Here is a 25,023-nt window from a genome sequence, read left to right on the forward strand (position 1 = left end):
TGGCTGCCTGCTGCCACTGCCGGCCAGGGCCTCCCTTCCCCTGGATGCTGGCCAGGGCCTCCCTTTGCACCCACCTTGGCCTGGCACCACCTGCTCACCTGCTCCACCATCCTGCCACAGTCCCACTCTTGTCGGGGCCCATTGGAGCAGGCAATGCCTCCACTGCCTCCCGCTGCCAGTGCTGTGTCGCCAACGCTCACCATGTTCTGCGCTGCCCCCTGGTGGTCAGTGCATGTCTAACTCTCGGTCAGTCGAACGCCCACCCGTAGGGACAATTTGCACATTAGCCTTTTATTATATGGGATTGTATGTTTATAAATATCACCTACAGTTCCCCAGAAAAGCACAGAGCTAGAACATCATTGCCTCTCACCATCATAGCTCAGTTACTTTTTCCTTATTCCGGTTCATTGGATTGGCCAGCTAAAATTTAAAGCAATAGATTATGACCATGTTTTGGGTTGTATTCAGATATGTACATTTGTTTTGATTTGCTTAAAAGTTTATGCCCATTTCATAAGTTTACATGCTTTGAAATTCTCTAGTCACTAGTATTTCCTTTGCATTAATAAGTTTTTTATTTTAACACATTATGTGATTCATTGTATTTGCAAAAAAAATACACATACACAACAACAAAAAACAACAACTTCCCCCCCCCCTCAAAAAAAACCCTCCAGCAATCTATCATTAGAAAATAAATTATTCCTAGCCATAGGATAGAACTTAAAAATACTTTTGAGTCTTTGTGATTTCCCTTTTTTTTTCTGTTTGGGAGAATATATTATCAGCATTTATTTTATGTGCAGTTATTGCATGAAATCAAATAGCTTAAGCTTTTCTGTATTTGGTTCTTTCACTGGTCATACTAATGATTATTTCAAAATGATGTTATTATGACTGCATTCTTTTGCATACCTGTTAAAACTGGATTTAATCTAGGTAGAAATCTCATTTGATTTTGTTGCTGATAAACCCAATGTGAATAATATTAAACTTCTAAATATAATTTTTATTTGAATTTATTAAATTGATCTTAGTGTTGAATCTATATACACTATTTTTTATCATGATATATTACCCTCTACTTGCTTTCCCCCCTTTAATAGACTGGATGATTTGTCTTGAAATAAGTAATAAAGATTATAATCTCAAAATAAAATTCCCATAGCTTAATTTGATATAATAATAAAATTTAACTATCACAGCAACATTATGTAGCCTTTAACGAAAATATACTGTCTTAAACATTATCCTTTTTCTAAGCCTTTTATTATCTTTTCCTTTTGTTAACAGTAGAGGTTTTTAAAAATCAAATGTTTTGAACTCTATTGAATTGTAATATAGAATTTTAAATACTATATGTAAACGTCTTGTAAATAAATTAGAAGAAATTGAAATAAATTGAAGGGTTACTATCTTACTGGTTATAAGAACAATTTGGCTTTCATCTAAATGAATATGCAGTGTATGAATATAAAGAAATATAACACTAAGTTTAAATGGTGTTTTAAAAAAAGAAAGCTCGCCTTATTTGAGTTGAACATCTAATCTTGTAGATACAGAGTCTGAAGTGGGCAGTTGGTGGCGGGGGACTGGCTGTGGGGAAGCCTGACATCACTGAAGGCTGGCCCAGCCCTCCCCAAGGACCTGTTCCATCCTGATGTTTGCAGTTAGATTCATGGCCAAAACTAGGCTCTGAAGCACTTGATGTTATCTAGGTATGAATGTGTATTACCCCATTAATTTAAACAGTTTTGAAATGTATATATTAATTTTCAATAGCTTTATCAAAAACTAATTCAACACCGAAAGATAAAAAATTAGACTTATAGTCCCCAAAATATGCACAGGATTTATCTCTGGATGGTAGACTTAGAGGTAATTGTAATTTTCTCTAAACTTTTCTATATTTTCCAAAATTTCTTCAGTGAATCTGTATTAGTTTTTATCACAGGAGAGATAATTACTTCAAAGTGTATTTACTTAGATATATTCTTTCCTATGTTTTCTTTCAATATCATACAGTTACGATTAGCCTAAATCCACTTAAAAAATTTTTTTTATTGATTTCAGAGAGGAAGGGAGAAGGAGAGAGAGATAGAAACATCAGTGATGAGAGAGAATCAATGATTGGCTGCCACCTGCATGCCCCCTACTGGGGATCTAGCCCACAACCTGGGCATGTGCCCTTGACCAGAATCCAACCCAGGACCCTTCAGTCCACAGGCCGACGCTCTATTCACTGAGCCAAACTGCCTAGGGCCTAAATCCACTTTTACAATTTTGATATATATAATGATTTTACAATTTTTGTGTATAATTTTGATGTATGTTTTGAAAGAAGAGCTTATGTTTGGAGTTTTATAAGTTTTGTATAATGGGCACTAATTAATGAAATAGTCTTAAGTATTTATAAGGAAATCTCTGACTGTGTATAGGGAAACTGTTTAATGAGCAAATCAGTACAAAAATAGAGCCTTTACTCCTGTCCACCACTTCCCACCACCCCAAACCTTTCCATCCCCTCAAATTTTTTATAGTAGATGATGGTATGTATCATCTGTTACCCAGTTGTTTGTATCAGAAATTTAGGAGTCATAATCGATTTCCTCTCATCCTTATATCCTATACTAAATCCATCAGCAAATCCTGTGCTCTCTTGTTTAAAATATATTTTTATTGATTTTTATAGAGAGAGAAAGGGAAAGGGATAGAGAGATAGAAACATCAATGAGAGAGAAACATCATGGATCAGTTGCCTCCCGCACACGCCCTACTGGGGTTCGAGCCCGCAACCCAGGCATGTGGCCTGACCGGGAATCAAACTGTGACCTCTTGGTTCCTAGGTCAATGCTCAACCACTGAGTCACACTGGCCGGGCTCCTGTGTTCTCCTTCTTCAAAATGTATCTTGTATATGTCCATTTCTGCTGTCATATACAAATCCTGGTTCTCTTGTTTAAAATATGTTTTTATTGATTTTTAGAGAGAGAGAGAGAGAAAGGGAGAGGGATAGAAACATCCATTTATTCTGTACTCTTTAGCCCCACTAACCTCTGTGCTATTTTGCCAATACATTAACCACGTTCCTACTTTGAGGCCTTATGATCGCTGTTCCCTATACCTGACTGTCCCTGTCTTTCCATAGCTCTTTCTCACCCTAGAAGTCTTGTTTCTTAGTTCTTCCTTCCTCGGGGAGTGCTGACCTACAACTTGACATAAACGAGCCCATCTCTTCTCACAAATCCTTTCCAATCACTGCACTCTGATTACTTCCTCTGTGACACTTCACAGTTCTGAGTCATCTTTCTTTCTTTCTTTCTTTTTTTTTTAAATTTTAAAAGCTTTATTGTTGAAAGTATTACGTATGTCCCCTTTTTCCCCCCATCAACCCCCTCCAGCCCACCCCTACCCCCCACCCCAGGCCCTCACCACCCCACTGTCTGCGTCCATGGGTTATGCATACATGCATACAAGGTCTTTGGCTGATTACCTCCCATCCACCCTCTCTCCCCTGCCCCGCTCTGCTAGAGCCTGAGTTTTGTGAATGCTGGGATCTATCTGTCTTGTTCTTTACTGACACCAGCAACTGGCAGCATAGTAGATGCTCAATTAATAATTGTATATCAAACTAGTTTGTAATGTGCATGGATGTTTATGTGGATCTTTATATGAACTCCTATGTTTTTAAAATAAAAATATAAAGAGGAACATTTTAGTTTTTTTCTTTAGCTAAGACAGTTACTTAAATTCCCCCCCTAGAGTGCTGCTGTATATCTAGTGCATTTTGTGGCAAATTAGTAATGAGGAGGAGGCAGATATCATGCCCTTTGACAGGTAAGAAACTGACACTCAGATGAAATGTTTTGTGCACCTTCATATGCTGGTAAATGCTAGAATAGAAACCATAGAAGCTGTAGGGTCCCTTAACTAGAGCATTCTTTTGGGAAGGAGAACCCAAGGCTCTCCCAGGTTAAGTGATCAAGATTACAGCTGGAACTCTTGAGCAAGAATAAGAACTAGGGAAAGAGTGAGATCTAAGCAAAGTGCTCCTTAGTTACTTCTAGGGTTCACTTTGCATTTGACATGTACCGGTAAGTCTTCTGCAGCGGGGAAAATTATATCCATTTTTATAAAAGTGTGATTCTGTGTTTTAAAAATATGTTACATATTTTCACATTTAATAGTACATTAATGTGAATTCTTTAAATACCACAGGCTTTAGTTTTGTTCCAGAAAATATTTCAGATATGCCTTTTATATTTCCTAGCTAATACCTCTTTGAACACAGGTATTGTTTATAAAATACAGGAAGGCATCCATAGCGTTTGTGATAAATGTAACATGAGCTTTTTGGTTTCCAGACATAACCTCTTTAACTCTGTTGCTATGGATTTTCATTAGTATTCCATGGGGCCTGGGTTGCCATAGAAAATGTGTAGTTGTAGAGGAGTTACCATGGCAACAGTCTGCCATTATGTATTTTTCAATATTAGCTAGCTAGAGATGATAGTAAATATGAATGGTATTTGTTTGTGAGTCCAATATTGAAAAATAAACCAAACAGAATATTTTAATGTCCTAGTTATTTCCAACAGATATTTTAAATATGATGCCTGCTATCCTTTATACAAATACATTATAGAAATGAGAGCTGCTCTAAAAACTTGGTTTTAGCAGCCATTTAATTTGATCTCTGGAGATACTAAAATTTTAAATTGCCTTAAATGTTTGATGTGCATGTAAACTCCCATATTACAACGCTCCTTGCCAAATAAACAGGTTTTGTTTTAACCGTGGCTCCGTCATGACCTTGAACAATAGCAGCTCAGGTACATGTGAGAAGACAAAGAGGAGGAAGAATCTTTTTTCAGTCTTTGAAATGGAACTCAGAAATAAAGGAAATCACCTGGTGACTCACTGCTCAGTGTAGCTTTACAAAAGCAAGAAAATAGCAGAGGAACTATTTTCAGTAAAATGGCAAATCTCTTGTTTGAAGAAAGGTTTTAAAAATACTGTTCAAAAACATTTTAGATATTTCCAGCCCTTTAGCAATCATTTGGAAATTTCTAACCTATTAGAAATGTTAGGCATATTATGTCAGATGTCTACAAATAGCCTACATTGTTTTTACCATGATAGAGTGACACATCATTATTTTGTCACAGGGACAAGCAAAAAAAGTGTTATGATAATAATTGGGCAAATTGGATTTATCTGTATATTTGAGATTAAAACAGAATGAACTTCAACTTTTATAATTTTAATTTTGCGATCTGCCTAATTTTTAAAAATTGCTACTATAGTCTGAATTTTTATATTCCCTCCAAATTCATATGTTGAAACGTAATGTCCAATGTAATGCTGTTAGGAGGTGAGACTTTTGGGAGGTGATTAGTTTCCTTGTAAAAGATTAATGCCCTTATAAAGAGACCCCAGCGAGCTCCCTTGCTCCTTCCACCTGTGAGGACATATGAACACACTGTCATCAGACATCAAATCGGCTGTTGAAATTGACCTTCACTTTCCAGCCTCCAGACCTGTGAGAGATAAGTGGTTGTGGTATACAAGCCCTGCAGTCTATAGTGCTGTTATAGCAGCCTCAGTGGCCTGGGACAATCGCCACGCCCCCTCTGAAGTTGTGGGAGATGTTGGGACTCCTTGTTTTTGTTTTCTGGAAGCAGTGTCAGATGGGAGCTCTCCAGCAATCTTCCCCTGCAGCTTTTCTCGTGGGGCATGTGCCGCTGGCCCCTTCTACAGCAGAGTAGAGGCTCAGGATAGAATCACGGGGTCACAATTCACAACTTCAGACAATTGGCAAGTATATGCCTGGCTCCTGGATAACCATGGGGCAGCTGAGAGAAAAATGTAAAACCAAACATTGTTTCACCAAGTGCAGGTGCATGGAGGAAGCCTGTAGAGTTTGGTAGAAACATTTACAAAGCTGATCTTCTAATCCTTGATGTTACTGTATCAAGTAAGCCTCTTGCAAGGAGTAGCTTCAAGTAAAATTGAAAGTGAAATACTCTGAATAGCCAAGCTGTAGAGTTCTCAAACAATGATGTTCATTTATACATGGCATTTGACACATAGTCCTTATATTTTTTACAGATGAGGGAATTAACAATCTAGGAGGGAGTATTGAGTTTAGGAAAAGAATACAATTAAATACTTGGCATTTAGTGAATTCAGGTTTATTGCTGATAATGCACTCACAATATTATTGTGTGCACCTCTTTTCTCTGCCACAGGATATTGTAGAGCAGTGGGCAACAGAATGCCACGATTAAAAGAATGGACTGTGGAGCTAGACTGCCTGCATTAGATTCCTGGCTTGATCAGCTACCAGCTCTGTGGTATTCAACAAGCTAATTAATCTCTTGAGCTTCAGTTTCTTCATACATATAATGGGGCTAATAATACTTACGTTATAGGTTGTTATGGTTATCAAATGGACTTACATTTGTAAAGTGCTTGGGACAGGACCTAGTACATAGAAAGTGTGATTTAGATGTATGTTAATTAAAGTAGAAAAATGTAGGAAGGTTGGGGTTCAGGGTCACCCAGCTGATGACAGCTGATCAGAGACAAACTCCAAACCAAATCAAAGATTAATTCATGTTAAAGAAGTCAGATAAGCAATTACACAAATAATGAGCTTGTTTTCTTATTTTCAGATTTAAAATAAAATGGAAGACTTTGGCATGACATTACTAGCCTTTACACTGTAAACCAAAGTTACATTTGCTAGCAAGCACACTCAGGCTCAACAGGGCTTTATTAACCTTAATCTTTATAATCTTCAGTCCTTCAGTCCCTGTATAGAGGTATCCGGCAGCACAAAATAGGTGTCTTTTTTTTTTTTAATGGCAGAAGATAAGGAGGTTCAGTAGAGTTTTTCTTTATCATGATATATTACCCTCCGTTACCTGCTTTCCCCCCCTTTAATGGATTTTGAGTCAATACAGAAAACTTAAGTTGTAGATAATACCGTTTTTTCTAGAGGTTGCAGTTTTATTCAAAAATTTCATGCTATAGGTAGTTAAATTGCTTTTATGGTAATAGATAAGGCTCTGTATTTAAAATGAGGATCATAGTCTCTTGTATCCTTAAAAAATTTATATATATATATAAATAGTGGCCCAGTGCATGAAATTCGTACATGGGGGGGGGGGATTCTCTCAGCCCATCCTGCACTCTCTCCAATTGGGGACCTCTGTTCGGTCATTTTGGACGTTACAGACCCTGGATCTTTATATACTATATATATATTATTGATTTCAGAGAGGAAGGGAGAGGGAGAGAGGGAGAGAGAGAGAAACATCATTGATGAGAGATGAGAGAGAATCATTGACCAACTGCCTCCTGCAGGCCCCCCACTGGGGTTCGAGCCTGCCACCTGGGCATGTGCCCTTGACTGGAATTGAACCCGGGACCTTTCAGTCCACAGGCCAATACTCTATCCACTGAGCCAAACTGGCTAGGGCAACTCTCTTGTTTCTTATCTCCTACTAGAAGCCCGGTGCACGAAATTTGTGCACGGAGGGGGGTTGTCCCTCAGCCCAGCCTGTACCCTCTCCAATATGGGACCCCTCAAGGGATGTCCGACTGCCCGTTTAGGGCAGTTGGACATCCCTCTCACAATCCAGGACTGCTGCCTCCCAACTGCTTGCCTGCCTGCCTTCCTGATTGCCCCTAACCGCTTCTGCCTGCCAGCCTATCACCCCCTAACCACTCTGCTGCCAGCCTGTTTGCCCCCAACTTCCCTCCTCTGCCGGGCTGGTCACCCCTAACTGCCCTCTCCTGCAGGGTTGATCACCTCCAACTGCCCTCCCTTGCAGGCTTGGTCCCTCTCAACTGCCCTCCCTTCCAGGCCGGGTGCCTCCCAACTGCCCTCTCCTGCTGGCCATCTTGTGGTGGCCATCTTGTGTCCACATGGGGGCAGGATCTTTGACCACATGGGGGCAGCTATATTGTGTGTTGCAGTGATGATCAATCTGCAGATTACTCTTTTATTAGATAGGATAGAGGCCTGGTACAGGGGTGGGGGCCAGCTGGTTTGCCCTGAAGGGTGTCCCGGATCAGGGTGGGGTTCCCTTGGGGCGTGGGGCAGCCTGAGCGAGGGGCCTGTGGTGGTTTGCAGGCCGGCCACGCCCCCTGTCAACCCAAGCGGAGGCCCTGGTGTCTGGAATTTATTTTCCTTCTACAATTGAAACTTTGTAGCCTGGGGCGGCAGCCATTTCTGGCAGTTAATTCACCTTCTACAATTGAAACTTTGTTGCCTTAAGCGGGTGAGCCTGGCCAGGGTGTGCGGAAAGCTTTGCTTCCCCAGTTGCCGGCGGCAACCCTGGCCTGCTCTCTCAAGCTCCATTCTGCCGCCATTTGTTTGAATTTGTTTACCTTCTATAATTGAAACTTTGTAGCTTGAGTGGAGGCTTAGGCCTGCAATGGCTGGCAGAAAGCTTGGCTTCCTCTGTTACCTAGGAAACCTTGCTCTCTGTGGCTGTAGCCATCTTGGTTTGGGTTAATTTGCATACTCGCTCTGATTGGATGGTGGGCGTGGCTTGTGGGCGTGGCTTGTGGGTCAGAGGTATGGTCAATTTGCATATTTGTCTATTATTAGATAGGATGGCCCTGGACTGCATGAGTGAACCATTTACTATTTCTCATTCATTGCTTTCAAATTTTTCTTTCTTCATTCCTTCACCGTTCCCCATACATTTGGTAAATCTCAAGGCTCTGATATTCTCCTATCATTTTAGCTTTTTAACTTCCCTCATCCAAACTGATGGCCCCACTTTTTCTTCTATGTGGATGTCTTGAAAACCATCTAGTCATTATCCTGCTCTCTTTCTAGCCTGTCCTCAGTCTGACTGGACCCTAGTGTTTACACTTGAGGGCCCTGCTTTCAACTCAAAAGGTCATGTGACCCAAACCCTTTGTACTTCTTAACCCTGCCCACTTGACCCCTTAACCGTATTTCCAGTGTCTTTTAAAACCAGCGGCTCCTCTTACTTTTGAAAATGCCAAGGTTACTATTGTCTCAAACGCCAAGGCTCAGTGTTTGGGAAGCTCTGTTAAATTAGTAGTGTAATTGACAATAGGCATGCCCAATGCTTTATTGCCAGGGATTTTAACCAACTGGCCGGGGAGGAAAACTTATAAGGCCCCTGAATTTTGATGGGAAAAAATTACTTCATTTCAATAATATCTTAAGTCAGAATTTAGCTTTTCCTTTAATTATAAGTATAGGTAAGAAAACTGCAGTAGCATCAACAGTACCTGCTGACAATTAAGATTAATTGTCAGCAATATATAATTATGAACATTTTCATATTATGGTATAATGGTTGAAATGTCATTTCTATTCAAACTACTTCAAAATTGCAGTGGTTATTAGACCTGCCACTAGATTGTACAATTTAATGCATAAATATAGAAGCACTTATTTTCATACATTTGTTTTTAAAAACATTTTGGTAACTGCATTTCATTATGTTTGGTTTATTTTGCAACCCTATTTTATTTTATGCCTTTAAAAGTCTTATTTTGAGATGGGCTCCAGAGGCTTTATCAGTCTGCTAAGAGGTCCATGTTCCAAAACACGGTTGTTTTTCTATAACGTACTCATACAAAATCTGACAGTTGTTATAAACTTTGAATGGTACTGCTTTAGTTTCTTACATCTAATTATGTCTCCATCCACTTTTGTTTGTTTTTCTCTGTAGTGCTCTGGCATTCATGGCTCTTCAATGCCACCACTGTTTTCTAGGCTACCATAACTTCCTCCCGCACTGCTATGGACAGTGTTGTTTAAAAAAAAAAAAATATATATATATATATATATATATATATATATATATATATATATATATATATATTTGCTGATTTTAGAGAGGAAGGGAGAGGGAGAGAGAGGAAAATATCAATGATGACAGAGAATCATTGATCTGCTGCCTCCTGCACAGCCCCCACTGGGGATTTACCCACAACTTGGGCCCTCCTGGTTCATGGGTTGAAGCTCAACCACTGAGCCATGCCAGCTGGGCTGGACAGCGTTCTGATTGGTTGTTTTAGAGTTTTGAACTCCCTAAGACCACTCTCACTTCTGCAACCAACTCCAAGTGTGGGTTCCCAAGATCACCCACTGGAAAGACTCCCAGAACTCTGAGAGCTATTAAACACAGAGTTAGGGTTTGTTACAGTGAAAGGACACAGATTCAAAACAGTGGCGGGAAGAGGCGCATAGATCAGGGTCAGAAATAGTTCCACTTGCTGTGCTTCCATTGTCCTCTCCCAGGGGCGTCATGCAGATAATGTTTACTTTCCCAGTTCTAACACACAAGTATTGCCAACCATACAAATCAGTTCAGCCAGAGTTTTCACTGAAGCTAGGTCACCCTGACTTGGTCGGTCACAAAGACACTGTTGGCTGCTCCTGTGGATTTTAATTAGTTATACTTATTCTTCAGTCCCTCATGAAACTGAGCTAATAAAACGGGGATACATGCATCACTCCCCCCCACCCATTATTCACATTAGCATAGCCTCTGTGTTAAGACCCAAAGCCCGAGTGATAAACAAAGTTACTCTTAACAGGCAGGGTAGTTCAAGGGCTTAGAAGGTCACTTCCCAGGAGTGAGGGCAAAAGCTAGACCTCTCTTAGGCAAGGTTAAATTTTACTGTGGAGTTACTTTATGTCTTTCCTTCTCCATTTTATCTAATATGCTCTTGCCAGATAAATCTTTCTAATAAATAGCCTTAGTCATGTCACTTTCCTGCTCAACAACCTATGTTGTCTTCTTATACGTTTCTCCCTATGTTCTAGACTTTACAGGTGGTTTTGATTATAAATATTCTCTTTTCTTGGCCATGTAAACCAGTAAAATATTAAAGTGATCCCAAATTACATAATCACCCTATGTTTCCCCAACTGGCTTTTCCTTGCTGTCTTCTCAATCTAAAATTCCCTTGTCTATTCAAAATCCTTGTGGTCTCATCCAGTGCCCCAGTATCATAAAGCCTTAATTCCTTAAAATAGATTTATTTCATTCCCCTTTGCATCTCTGTGACACTTGCTGTGATCTGCTTTGCATTGAAGTTATTTTTGTTCATGTTTCATTCTCTTTTATATACAGCAACCTCCCTAAGAGTAAGGATTGTGCCTTATTTCTCTTCATATGCCCTGTAGAGGCCAAGATAATGCCTAGAAGCTGGCAGGGACAGAATATATGCAGAATGTGATTCCTGTCTTTTGGGGGAAGATCCAGTAAACTTTCCACATCACAAGAACAAACACGTTAAAGTGGTTGCTTGTATACTGGACTTAAATGCAAAGTGAACATCATGGAGTTTTGAATTCATACCTAATTCTTGGTATCAAATTAATATCTTTTGGAAGCTGCAAGTTATGGAAATTCTGTGGACAATGGAGCCACACAACCTGGGTTAAAACTAAGTTCTATTATTTATTTATTATGTACTTTGGGGCAAATTAAGTACTCTCTCTGGGCCTCAGTCCCTTATATGTATAATGGAGATAATAAAAGTACCGACTTCATAGGGTTGTTAGATGAGGATCAATTGAAATGATACTCGTAAAGCTTTTTGAATAGCACATAGTAAGTATTATACAAAGATTAACTCATTTTATATCAGTAATTTTCAACCCATGTGCTGCAAGTATTTTTTTTTTTTTTTTAAATATATTTTATTGATTTTTTACAGAGAGGAAGGGAGAGGGATAGAGAGCTAGAAACATCGATGAGAGAGAAACATCGACTAGCTGCCTCCTGCACACCCCCTACCGGGGATGTGCCCGCAACCATTGTACATGCCCTTGACCGGAATCGAACCTGGGACCTTTCAGTCCGCAGGCCGACGCTCTATCCACTGAGCCAAACCGGTTTCGGCTGCAAGTATTTTTGAAATGTGCAATACTTGACTCTTTAGTCAGGGGCATTAATCTCTTTTCCCTTAGATTGTCCAATAAAAAAAATGACAATAGCCAACACAATAGCCATCCAATGTGAATGAATCAAAATTATACCTATTTTTCGTCAGATATATACATAAGGAATATGTCAGTTTTGGAAAAGTCACAAATTCAAGATCTTCTTGGAAATAGAGCCATTATTTAAAAGAAACTATTCATAAGGTTGTATACAGTTATTATAAATGATGGTCAATCTATTTTATTTAGCATTTGTAGCAATATAATAACCTCCAATTCTGCCTTTATAAGCTCAAGTATGATGTGACCTACTACATTTTCTTGCTTGTTTCCTTAAGAGATTGTTCAGTCAAGGAAGAAACAAGAATTGTGTGGGACAGTCTTGAAGTAATTGCCCTGGATTTGAGAACTGTCTTGTTAGAGAACAATTGCTGAGAAATAAAGCATGTTTGCCTCTGTGGCTCTAATAGAATTATAAAAGTTTAGTAACCAATGGTTCTAGAGACTGTGGGAGTCAGTATCAGGGAACAGGAAGAATTTTGGATTTGACAACAAAAGTCCTGGGTTCAAGTCCCGTTGCTGCCTAATTGAGCATATAACTCGAGGTAATTTGCTTGTTTCTTTGCTCCTCAGTTTCTTCTTTTATAAAATAACAATTTTAATGTCATCTCTGCTGTTCTCACAGGATTATTTGGTAGGACCAATAATATAATGTGATTGTACCTTTCATTTTTATTAATGTCAAGACAAGAGTGAACAATAAGCCTTTTTGTTTCTCAGTGGAGCTATGGACACATGGTTAGGCTGTGAGAAGAGAAAAGGAGATAGGGTATTTTGTATTTAAGTTCTATTGTACAAAATTTAATTATAATTAATTTAATTTACTCTAGCTGCATTTAAATATATCACTTTTCTTCACTGCATATGATTTTGACTTGTTTGGCAGAATTAAAACAGGGGAGGAGGAACCTGGCTAGGCGCTGGGTTAAGGGAGAGGAAGGGTCACCAGGAAAAGGTGTGAAGGTGTGTGTGGCTGAGTTTGGTCAAACCTTTGTCATCCAGATGAGGTCTTAGCAAGACTCGCAGAGGTTTTCTGGAGAGAACAGGGGAAAAGGTGGTAGGACCAGTATGTATGTGTTTTTTCCCAGTACAGAGAAGTTTGGGAGGGGCACCTGGGGTTCCTGTTAGAGAGAAGGGATAAAACGGGCTCCGACAGAAGCTCTCTGAGAAGGGCAGCACAAATGACCTAGAGAAAGACGATGGCCTGGGTAATTCCACTCTAGGAAACACTAGGGCCACCTTTGATGGAAGTTTCTAGAAACAGAAACTTTCTTCCGATCTACAATTTCCTGTCAGTTTTTCAGCAATTGCTAAATTTAAGCTATCCGAGAGCAGCAGAGACAGACACGTATTTATTTAGGTTCGGGCCCAAAGAAGGGAAATTTGCCTTTCCAAAATGACAAGTCCATGGTCAGAGGGAGGGGGAACATTTGAAGGAAAGCAGATGGGGCAATCTTCTATTTAGTGTTTGCTGTAACAGGCACTCTCAACCCTAATGGGCCTATGGAGAAGAAGGAGGTCAGGAACTGCCACTTAAACCCTCTAACCTGGCTTGATCCCTCTGCCCTACTTTTTACCACCATCTCCATCTCACCTGCTAACTTCCTTCAAGAGTTTCTCTTTGGCTTCAAAGTCCTGCCCTTTCCTACCTCAGGGTTTGTGCCCTCTCAGTAGCCCCAAAGTTGTGGAAGTTCTTTGTTCTCTCTGCCTGGAGGGGATGACTAGAGAGGAGTCCCAGCAATGTCTCTGGTATCTCCTACTAAATTCTTTTTCTCAATAAACACGGATAAACACTGACATATTTCTGCAGATTATAATGGATGATCTACATTTCTTCAAATTGGCTGGGAAATTAGCCATTCTTTATCATGTCACTTTTATAAGAAGATGCTTTATATGGTCTTAATGAATTCCTGTGGTTACATTTGGGACAAAGCACATTGCTGGGTTGGAGATGGAATGTTTTACAGGGTGGTATCATGGTTGCATTGGAAAATAAAAAAGGCATTGAAACCAGACAACTTGTGTGTGCATTTAGGCCCCACTATGTACTGGCTGTATGACTTCGGGTAACTTACGTTATCTTTAAAAGTTAGTTTCCTCTGTGGGATGGAGATAACAATAATTGAAAAACTAAGAATAGAAGGATGATTCTTTAGTATTCTAAAGACTACCTGCTTTAAAACTATAGCCAACTCAAACTTAATGATGAGATTCTAGAATCTTAACTATTTTAATCTGTTAAAAAGTATCACTTATAAACATTGTTTTGGAAGTTTGGGGCTATGTAATTAGGCATGCCAAAAAGAGAGCGAGAAAGAGATAATTGTGGGAGAAAAAAAGCATCCTAAGAATAACTGAAATGAAAAGTGATTTGGGCTCATGTAAAGAACAAACAGGTGAGAATAGCCAGGACATTTTTGAAAAAGTGGTTGGAGATATTTCTCCTACCAGATATTATATGTTCTATCCAGTTCACACTATGAGTACAAGGATTAACAGGTGGATCAAAGGGGAGAAATAGAGAGCCCCGAATTTGGTATTCAGCCCTTGACTTACTGAGCACATGCACTGTGCTAGGCGTAAAGTAAGTGCTGACTGTAAATTACCTAGTTTAATCCTTACAACAAAACTGTACGGTAAGTATCGTCATCTCCAATCTGAGAGCTCAGATTGTACCTCAAAGCAACTGCTCTCAAAGAGAACCTTCTACAGATGAACCAGGAAGGAATATAGATGTGATTTTACCAATTGTTTTGGGAAAGCGCTGAGAGAGGGAGTTATCAGAAATCTCATTAAGTACTCACCTCATACCATACCTACAAAAGATTCTATACAGATTGAAAAAAAAATGGAGCTAAGGGTAAAAGATTGTGGCAGGGGTTGGAGGGCAAGTAAAAGAAAATATAAGTAGCTATTTAATTGAAATTGGACAGGGGAAGAACTTTCTAAGCATAGAAACCATACAAGAAAAAAAATAAATTATTGGTATGTTTACATAAAATTTAAACTTCTGTGCATCAAAAACCATGAGAAACTAAACCTAAATGCAAATTCAGACTGGGAAGGCAAATGAAGATATTTATACAATTATGATACATGCATTATTGATATCTATATTATAAAGAGTTTTTCAAATTAATAAGAAAACCACAAATTTCCTAAGCAAAAATGGCCAAAAGCAGTAAGATAAACACCATAAATTAAAAAATTATTCAGAAGTAATGATAAGAAAAAATAATGAAAATTAAAAGTAGACACCATTTTTACTATGAAATAAAAAGTATTTTATAAAAATGTTAAGACACATTTGTGGATATTTGAGAAATAGGAACCAAGTTACCCTGCTAATTGTCCTTTTCGTGGGCAGAGTATAAACAGATGCTCTGGAAAAAGTTTATGCCTTTTCTTCTAAGTTTTATTTTGGTGAATTTCACTTAAGGATAAAATGTCACAATTTTTGTACACAGATATTATTATGATGTTAGATGTACTAGACAAAAACAACAAGTAATAAATACTAGTAAATGTTTAAACAGATGTTTCACTTGTGACTATGAAGATTGGGATGCAATGATTAAGATTGTGTTTTTGAAAACTGTTATGTATAAAGATGATTCAATGTTAAGAGAAAAAGACAATATATACTGGATATGTGGTATAATCCTAATCTTGTTTAAAACACCGTGTGTGTGACTATGTATATTGAAAGGGAACAACAGAAGATATTAATTTTGTTTTAAGTGGTGTGATCATGATTGGCTTTTATTTTCTATATGATGCATATTTTCTACAATGAATACATATTGCTTTTATGGTTAGAAACATTATTAAAGTTATCATTTTAGAAGTTGTTGTGAAGGTTAAATAAGAAAATATGGCTGAATACTAAGAATAAAGTAAGGTTTTAGATATGTTTATTTTCTTTTATCAGAACCTCAACTAGAAATTTCAAGTTTCAGATTTAATTTTTTATTTGGTAGTGGATTTATTAAAGCTCTCAGGATCAAATAATTTTTGTGGTGTCAATTTATATAGCTTTGGTTGAGTTGAATTAACTAATGCAAGCATCGTTAGAGCTAAAGGTACAAAGTAGAATTTTCCTTTCTTCACATTCTACATATTTAAACTTTGATACCAGTTGGAATAATTTACACTTGCACATATTACTGTGTCTTAGTAAACAATGAGCTAAATGCATTCCCTCCAGGTATAATAAAGTTAGCACTTTATAAAAGCAGAAAGTCAGCCCTAACCTTCATTGTGATCCTTAGTTTCTCATATTTATTCCTTAATAAAGTTATAGGTACCATATCATCTCTTACATAATCAGGTTTTTGGCTTTTACATGCCTTGTTTTTCTGGACCTTGATAAGCAATATTTAGGGTAATGAAGTTTGAGAGAGAAAATGGGCTTCTCATAATAACTGTGATGGAAAATGGCTTGGGCAAGTGTTTTACTATGCCAGCGTTTTCACCCAGAGGAAAATTGGTTTTGCATTATCTTTATTATAATGATTAGAGTTGTATGTCATGGGCATATTCATTTTAAGCTCAGGGTTATATTTTTTATGTATTTGACACATCTTCATTAAAAAAATTATCCAGATTATCAATACCGTTGATTTGATGTGCGTATATCTGAACATTTCTTTATTGTGTATATATCTAAGCATTTTCTGCAGACTTCTTTTACTATAAGCCATCATACTTCCTGTTTTTCTTTGTGGTCCCCTTTAAGGCACTTCCTATGTTTTTAAGTCCATTAATAATAAGCATTTGTAAACTGCCATGGTAAATATACGGCATTCTTTCCTGTTTGCTAAATGTTTGTTTCTTTGTTTTTAGGGTGACTATGGATCCTACTATTCACGAAGCTCTAGAAAGGTAAAGGAAATAATAAATCAAATATATTATTTTTGGTTTCCCTTCTTTGTAGTAATTATAAACGTGGACCCCAATGAATTTTTGTATGTGGTGCTACTTTTTAACCCGTTTGTTATTTTAAATTAAATTATAAAACAATTTGAAAGCTTTTACAGTTTTGCCTAGAGGGGCCACGTGGACATGGTAGGATGGTACCTTGAGGGTTTTCACTATAAGCCACATCTGGTCCTCAGCTGTGCAGTTTGTGGCTTGATCTTATGGCATATAAGCGTAGCCATGTTCCTTGGAGACGGATAGAGCATCGATTTTTCCATTTAGAATGCCATGAAAACAGAACGTTTGGTTTAAAACATTAGTACATTCTCTTTCTTGAAAAGGCTACATGGAAGTCCAATTGTGATCAGTCATTTGCTTTGGATCTGGAGTTAGAACAAGGGGAGCCAGTTTGGTGATTATAATAGTGAGATAGTTTGTAGCCATGATAAGCTGATGTGTCTGTCTCACCTGGAGGGGATTCTGCTCAGTGAGCTGTGCAGGTGCCTTTCCGCTAAACAGTGATGAATATATGCTCCAACTCTCCCCCTCAGTTTCCCATTTCCTGGGAGTCTCCACCATTCACCTCTCCATATGTTCATAACATCCACTACTCTTCATGCTTTTAGTGGTAGCCATTCTTTTCAACTGGGAGGCCAAGGTCAGGGTTAGGGCAGACTGCATTTGAATGTCAATTCTGCTGGGCTCCATGGTCTTGGTACTAAACTGTACTATGCTTCATTTTCCTCATTTGAAATGAATTAGTATTAGTACCTACCTCATCAGTTTGCTGTGAGATAAAACATTTAACTCAGTGACAAAAGAAGTGATAAAATAATACAGATCATGTTTTTATGGCTTAGTGTTTTTTTTCTAAGGTGACTTCTGCATTCATATATATCTATAATAATAAAAGCATAATATGCTAATTAGACCAGATGTCCTTCCGGATGACCTTCCAGACGAAGCTGGTGCTGCGAGGGAAGCCCAGGTCCACCAGAGGAAAGCCAGTGCCAGCAGCCTGGGGAAGGAAGGCCCACTCTTGCACGAATTTCGTGCATCGGGCCTCTAGTAGATTCATATGCAGAAATATGATGGGATTCATATCAAATATGATAAGTCTATATGTGAAATTGCCATTTTTGTATGGCAAAAATAGTCAAATACCAGCTTTTTCATATGACCAAACCCAATAATAATTAACTTATGATTCTATTTTCTATCTTTGAAAAGTTTTATTATTTTTTTTCTTTAACACTTAGTACTTTAATTCTTTGAAATATAAGTGCACTTTATTTTTCTACAATGATGTTACTTTTAAATTGTTATTCAGTGATATGGTAGAGTAATACTGATTTTTTGTCATGAGCTACTAAGAATGATATTGCAGTCTTATTGAGATTTTTACATTGGTTCAAAAAGCATTTCTCATCATGTCACCAGCAGGATCCAAGCTCTGTAGTGTGTTTCATGTTGCTGATCAGTGTTATTTGTGTTATTAGTGATAAGCAAAAACCAGATTCATCTGAGTCCTACACTTAATCCCATCTCACCCATGTATAATATGTCTGATCTCTTGAAGAATGTTTGCATTTTTAGAGTATATTTCCTTTTTCTAATAATTTTAAGAGGTAAAAGCGTAACTATCTTTATTTTCTAAAGTTAAAAGTTGAATCAAATGTAAAATTATTGGACCAAGACCATAAATCTAGTTAGTGACTACACAGAGTTCAGCAGAGGTCTTCAAAATTCAAAGCTAAGATGGCCTTTTATATGTCTGACCCCAAACTTTCGCTTTATATAGTTGGGTAAATACAAATCTTAAGAGGTTGTCTGAAATAATAATGACAGAATTGCAAGAGAGATGGGTATGTTCCAGCCACTCGTTACTGTGTTTCTAGGGTTCTATGGCTGCTCAAAAGCATTTTCTGACCACATTTTAGAAGTATTTAATTTTTTTTAATGTGATTTACTTTTTAGAAAAAATTAAATTCTTTATTGTTCAAAGTATTGCATATGTCTCCTTTTTCCCCCATTGATCTCTCCCCAACCGCTCCCGCCCCCCAGCACATATCCATTGGTTATGCTTATCTGGATGCATACAAGTCCTTTGGTTGATCACTTACCCTCCCCTACCCATCCCCACATACACACACACACTCCCACCCTTCCTTGCCTTCCCTCTGAGGTTGGACAGTCTGTTCGATGCTTCTATGTCTCTGGATCTACTTTTGTTCATTAGTTTATGTTCATTATATTCCACAAATGAGTGAGATCATGTGATATTTATCTTTCTCAGACTGGCTTATTTCACCTAGCATAATATTCTCCAGGTCCATCCATGTTGCAAATGGTAGGAGTTCTGTATTTATTTTTTTAAAAACCTTATGTGAGAATGAAACAACTCTTCATGTGTGGATTTTGGACTTTCTTGTTCTGTTCTGATCATGAATTTGTGTATTTTTTTAAAATATATTTTTATTGATTTCAGAGCGGAAGCGATAGGGAGAGAGAGATAGAAACATCAATGATGAGAGAGAATAATTGATTGGCTCTGCCTTCTGCACGCCCCACACTGATGATCGAGAGAGCCTGCAACCTGGGCTGGGACCTCCTGGTTCAATCAAACCGTGACCTCCTGGTTCATAGGTTGATGCTCAACCACTGAACCAAGCCAGCCAGGCTGTATTTGTGTATTTGACCAACCTTCTTTATCTAGCCTTCAGCCAAAGAGCTTCTGCAATGCATGTGTGCTTATGCCACCTTCTGTAGGGATCTTCCAGTGGTTTAAGTGCTGTCTTTACCGAAGTGCTGACTTGGTGCCTGTGGTGGGAAGACATGAGGCAGCTACTGGGATGCAGACTGAAATGATTTCTCTAGGCTCTAACACCACCACTCAGCGAGGTGAATGATTGGAACTGACTGGGGCAAAAAGAGGCTGGGCGTTGATGCCTTTTATCTCCAATGTGAAACGTTTCTTCTCTTTTATACTTTTGGCATCTTGGGAGCATCTCTTCTCGCCTCTCTCTGGTTTTGTGTATAAAACCAACTGCCTTGGTGCTTTGGAAAGCTGGACTGTTGGCTCAGTTTGCCTTCTTTCTTGTCACAGTTTCAAGGAAGTCAGAGATCTGAACTCTAATGAGGTCCCTCATTGCTTGGCATCCACCCCTGCTCCTCTAGCTCCAAGCACCCTAATCACTTCGCCAGCAAAATTATGTTTGGGGCCTCAGGAGGCAACACAGAATCCTTGTTATTGAATCCTCTCACCCAGTTAAAATATTAAAGTGCTCCTGGGAGTAGAGATGAGGAGATATGACATCATAGTGCACAAATGGAAGGGGTGGCTTGGATGAATTCTGAGTTTAATGAGGTAAGAAGAGTGTCAATAAAAATGAAAGGAAATCCATTTATGATGCCTGGTAACTGATTCTTCATCCCCCCCGCCTCACCCCACTACCTTGATTATGTGTTTTTATAGAATGTGAGTCAAGTGGCAGCATTTAAGAAATCGAGATCACGTTTAAACTCTTGTACGCCAAAGCCAAGCCTGTGATTTAGATGTTTGTGAATGCAAGCTGACATTTAAAGATGCGTGTGCTGTCAGAACTTTCGATTGACTTAATATAAAGGATGAAGGAAAGCGTGAGCCTCTCGGATAGAATTCTTTTGTCTTTGAACTCTGGACTATGAGTCATCAGGAACAATGCTGCCTCCTGCGAGGCGCAGTCTGAATCCTAATGACACAATTCTAAGAACTGTCAGAATTGACTCATGCCCAATTTAAGGGTATAGGTTACAATGAGGCTGACTAAAAATACCTGATGATTCCTGCTGCTGGCAAAGGTTTGTTTTCACTTTACATCCAGAACAATCAGAACTACCACAATGCAGACACAATGCCCTGAAGGTCTTTATGTGGAGACACTGGTTTATATCAGGTTCGGAAGTGAGAATGTGCTGGCTGGCGGCATTCGCTGTCATTCATTTTGCTTCGTCTCAGGATGGATCTGACAGCTCAGACGTGTCTTTCTATCCTCTTTGCTGCTTCACGTGGGATCCTCTTGAATGTGTGTGGCCAGTAGGAAGAAGACTCCCATTGTCTTTGGAATATCAGTTCCAAAACATTTTTCTCTGACATTCAAAGAAGACATGTTTGCTTTGTATTCTAAAGAGAATAATGTTATTTTTGGCCCTTTAAAAAATGTGTTAGGAATGTGTGTGTGTGTGTGTGTGTGTGTGAGTGTGAGAGAGAGAGAGAGAGAGAGAGAGAGAGAGAGAGAGAGAGAGAGAGAGAGAGAGAGAGAGAGAGGCTTATTTGGAAGATTAAAAAATTAGTATCAGTTAATCAAAATCATTATAAAAGTATATAGTTTATCTATATTAAAAATCATCTTATAAATATCAACTCATTAATAACATCTAATTATCACATGCAAAAAAACCCATGAGCTTAGTTAGAATCCTGGCTCAGCAGACCAAAAGCTCTATAACCAGAAATTGTAAATCTCACAAAATGCTCTCACAAAATGATGACTGTTGTTCTGCTTATGAGAAAATCTAATTTCTCAACTGCCCCTCCTGTGTTTTCCAGAACCACACGAAGTTGCTAAAGGTTTCAGAAATGAAGTTTAGCATTTTCTCCCAGACAGCCAATGCTGGTGTTTACTGTCTCCCTGAAGGTGGAGGGATAATCTATTTTATTTTTTTCTATAAAAATACATTTGGAAACCAACAATGGAAATTGTACTCAGCAAAAGAATCTGTCTACAGAAGGGTTCCGTCCAACATTGCATTTCTTTGATCACTAATGAGATAGATCATTTTCCCCATGCTCAGTAAACATTTAACTTTTTTGTGCATTGTCTATCTGTCTTTGGGTATTATTTTATTAGAGTATTAATGTTTTCTCATCAATTTATATGAGCTTTTTATGTATTAAGATTATTAGTCTTTTAGCTCCATGAGTGCCAAATATTTTTCTAGAGTTTCTTTACCTTTTAATTCTTTTTATTCTGTTTAACTTGCAAAGTTTAATTTAAAAATTTGGTTTAAAAAATCGCACTTATTTTTTAACTATGTTGGAACTGTGAACTGTAGAATTATTTTAAAATGTTTAATTTTTAGAAAATATGTTTGGGCACAATTTCAGATCACATTTTTATTCAAAAATCAAAAAGGTGGTAAATATGGCTGAAAATGTAGGCTAGAGTCTTGCCAGGGGCTTTGAATTCTCTGCTAAGGAGATAAATCTAGTATAGCCATGCTTCATATCACATTGGATGCAGTTGTGGATGACGATATGCTAAGGTATCAGGGCATGTTAATCTCTGAAGTAGTGAGGGAGAGGCCAAGCTTCCTGGACAGTGCCATGTTATGTCACTTTACCTTTTTTAATTCTTTTCATAGTTTTATCCATATCACATCCAAACCCATGCTCATACTTATATGTGAACATCTCTTAATTGAGTCTCTAGAACTCAAATTAGTACCCTGACATTATAAGGTAAATTCATGTCTCTAGCGCTCCTATTTTTGATGAAAAGTATTGTCCTAGCTTGGGTAACATTATGGTTCCTGATCACAAATGATCTCCTTTTGGAGGGCAGGATGGTGCAGTAGTTGGAGTCTGGCAGAATAGTTGCTAGTTAGGAATTGTGAACAAGTTGCCTGAATCCTTTATCCCTCCATTTTCTCGTTTGTAAGCGGGTACTTAGCTATTTGAGTTATTGTGAAAATGAAATGAATGCACCTTTCTTAAGAATGTTTTGGTGGGTAGCTCAGTCGATTGCAGTGTCATCCCGTACATCAAAAGGTTGCGGGTTTGATTCCAGGTCGGGGCATATACTTAGATTGTGGGTTCAATTCCCAGTCAGGGTGCCTGTGGGAGGCAACCAGTCTATGTTCCTCTTTCATCAATGTTTGTTTTTCTCTCTCTGTCCCTTTCTCTCTCTTTAAAATCAATAAAAAGCATATCCTTGGGTGAGTGAGGATTAAAAAAAAAGTTCTGGTCCATTATATGTGTTTGGTAAGTGTTAAATATCACCATCATCAACATGCAGATGCCCCTTGCTTTTTCCTTTTCCTCAGTGGATGACATTCTAAGCCCATCTTCCATGTAGTACGTTTCAAGAGAAGATTAAAACCCAGAAAATTATGAGGACTTAAAACTCTGACTAGTGTAGTAATGAAGCAGTAGACAAGCAGTTGGTGGTGGGTCCAGGAAATGGTGTTTTAAAATCCAATTTCATAATGGTCAAAGTTTCTTGCCATGGACAGTTCCCTCCCCTCACATGCCACACAGCTCCATATCCATTGGTGATATTCTAAATGTTGGATCAAAATAGGTGAAACAGGATTGGGGAATGGTAATCTCATTTTTGTCTTTAATGCTATATGTTTGTTTATTTAGCTAATGTGTGTATTATTACTATGTGTATATAGATATTACTGTATATAACATATATATGTACATACACATGTGTATGCATAGTGTATATAATAAGTTAGAACTCTAAAAATATCTCAATAATTCCAGATCCCTACTTAGCCTCTTTTTTAAAAAAAAATATTTTATTGATTTCAGAGAGAGGAAGGGAGAGGAAGAGATAGAAACATCAATGATGAGAGATAATCATCCATCAACTGCCTCCTGCATGCCCCCTACTGGGGATGGAGCCTGCAACCAGGCATGTGCCCTGACTGTGAATCGAACTGTGACCTCCTATTCATGTGTCGATGCTCATCCACTGAGCCACACCAACCAGGCCCTACTGACCCTCTTGATAGGAGTGACTCTGCTAATTCATCCCCAGGGGTGGAGCTTCAGTGTGACAAATACTGTTCAAGCTACAATGATGGGTTTCTTTCTTCAGGATAGAGTAGAATGTATTATCATCCCCTGCTCAGTCTCTAATTCCCAACTCAAGAGGTTATTGAAATGAAAAGTGATTTTCTCTCAGGCCGTAAAGAAAAGAGGCCACATAGTATTCTTTCTTAGATGCAGGAAAGAGAAAATAACTTCCTGAGGTAACTGATTATGATTTGCCTTTTGAGCCTATAACTAGATGACTGATTCTTATGGCACAGTGAAAGAAAGGAGCTAACATCCATTGAGTGGCCTGTATGCGCAACATGATGTTAACTCATTTGATTCTCCAGTGACTTCGTGAGCCTGGTTTAATTACCCCAATTTATAGATGGGAACTGAGAGGTGAAATAGTTGATAAATAGGAGAACTTGGATTTGAACCCAGATCCAAACAATCGCCAAAATCATGCTCTTTCCAGGGCTATGCTGTCTGCTGATACATTGGATTCTGAATCAGGGAGAGCAGGAACATTGCTCAGAGAATTTCAGGTGTGACCTTTCAAGTACTGGCTGTGGTTGGCCACCCCCAGGGAATTCAGCTGTCGCTGCTGACAATAAGAACTGTGTGGCTGGTTTCCCCTCAGCTGTAAGCCCCCCTCTCTCTGTTCTCTGCACCTCTTCTCCAGTTTTAGGGTACCGATTGCTCTTTACCTCTGCTCTCTGACCTCTAATCCCTCCTACCTTACACTAATGTTTTAACATTCACTACAGTTGCTTCCTAGCTACTAAAGCCTTATTGGTGACAGTTATTACTTCACTTATTTATTTCAACGTTGATCCAGTGTGTTGAATATCTGGCTATAATTGGAGGCATGTATAACTTCCTGAGAAAAGAGTCAGCAATTAAGATGTCAGCCTTGTCAGGATTCCTGGGCCCTGTGCTGATAGGTACTTGGAAATAATATAGATGGAACATATGCTAAACCTTCTGGCATATAAATATGTTGCTCTTTAACAGAAAGTTTCCAGGATTCAATAGGCAGCCTTTTGCAATGACTTAGTAACTCAAGGTTGGATTTAGCCTTTCTTGGTAAGATTAAAAAAAAAAATTAGAAATAGAGGACATGTGTGGTGCAAGGAAAGTAGGTGAGCCTGAGAGTCAGTTGTGGACACTCAAATTTTAGTCCCATCCTCATTGTCTGAATGTCACACAGCAAGACGCTGTTCTTCTTGGAGCTCTGGTTACTCATCTCTGAAGTAAATAAGGTGCTTACTCCCTGG

The 25,023-nt window shown here is 38.5% G+C and overlaps 1 protein-coding gene across 1 annotated transcript in view; it reads left to right on the forward strand.

Annotated features, from left to right (window-relative positions):
* LOC129152101 (atherin-like) overlaps positions 1-25,023 on the forward strand; it is a 221,004-nt gene that overhangs the window by 71,186 nt on the left and 124,795 nt on the right. Inside the window, exon 3 of the mRNA XM_054729352.1 lies at positions 16,864-16,902. Within this exon, the coding sequence (XP_054585327.1) occupies positions 16,864-16,902 (39 nt within the window). The remainder of the gene's footprint in view (positions 1-16,863; positions 16,903-25,023) is intronic.

This window comes from Eptesicus fuscus, chromosome 17, assembly GCF_027574615.1.
Source record: "Eptesicus fuscus isolate TK198812 chromosome 17, DD_ASM_mEF_20220401, whole genome shotgun sequence".
Lineage (NCBI taxonomy): Eukaryota > Metazoa > Chordata > Mammalia > Chiroptera > Vespertilionidae > Eptesicus > Eptesicus fuscus.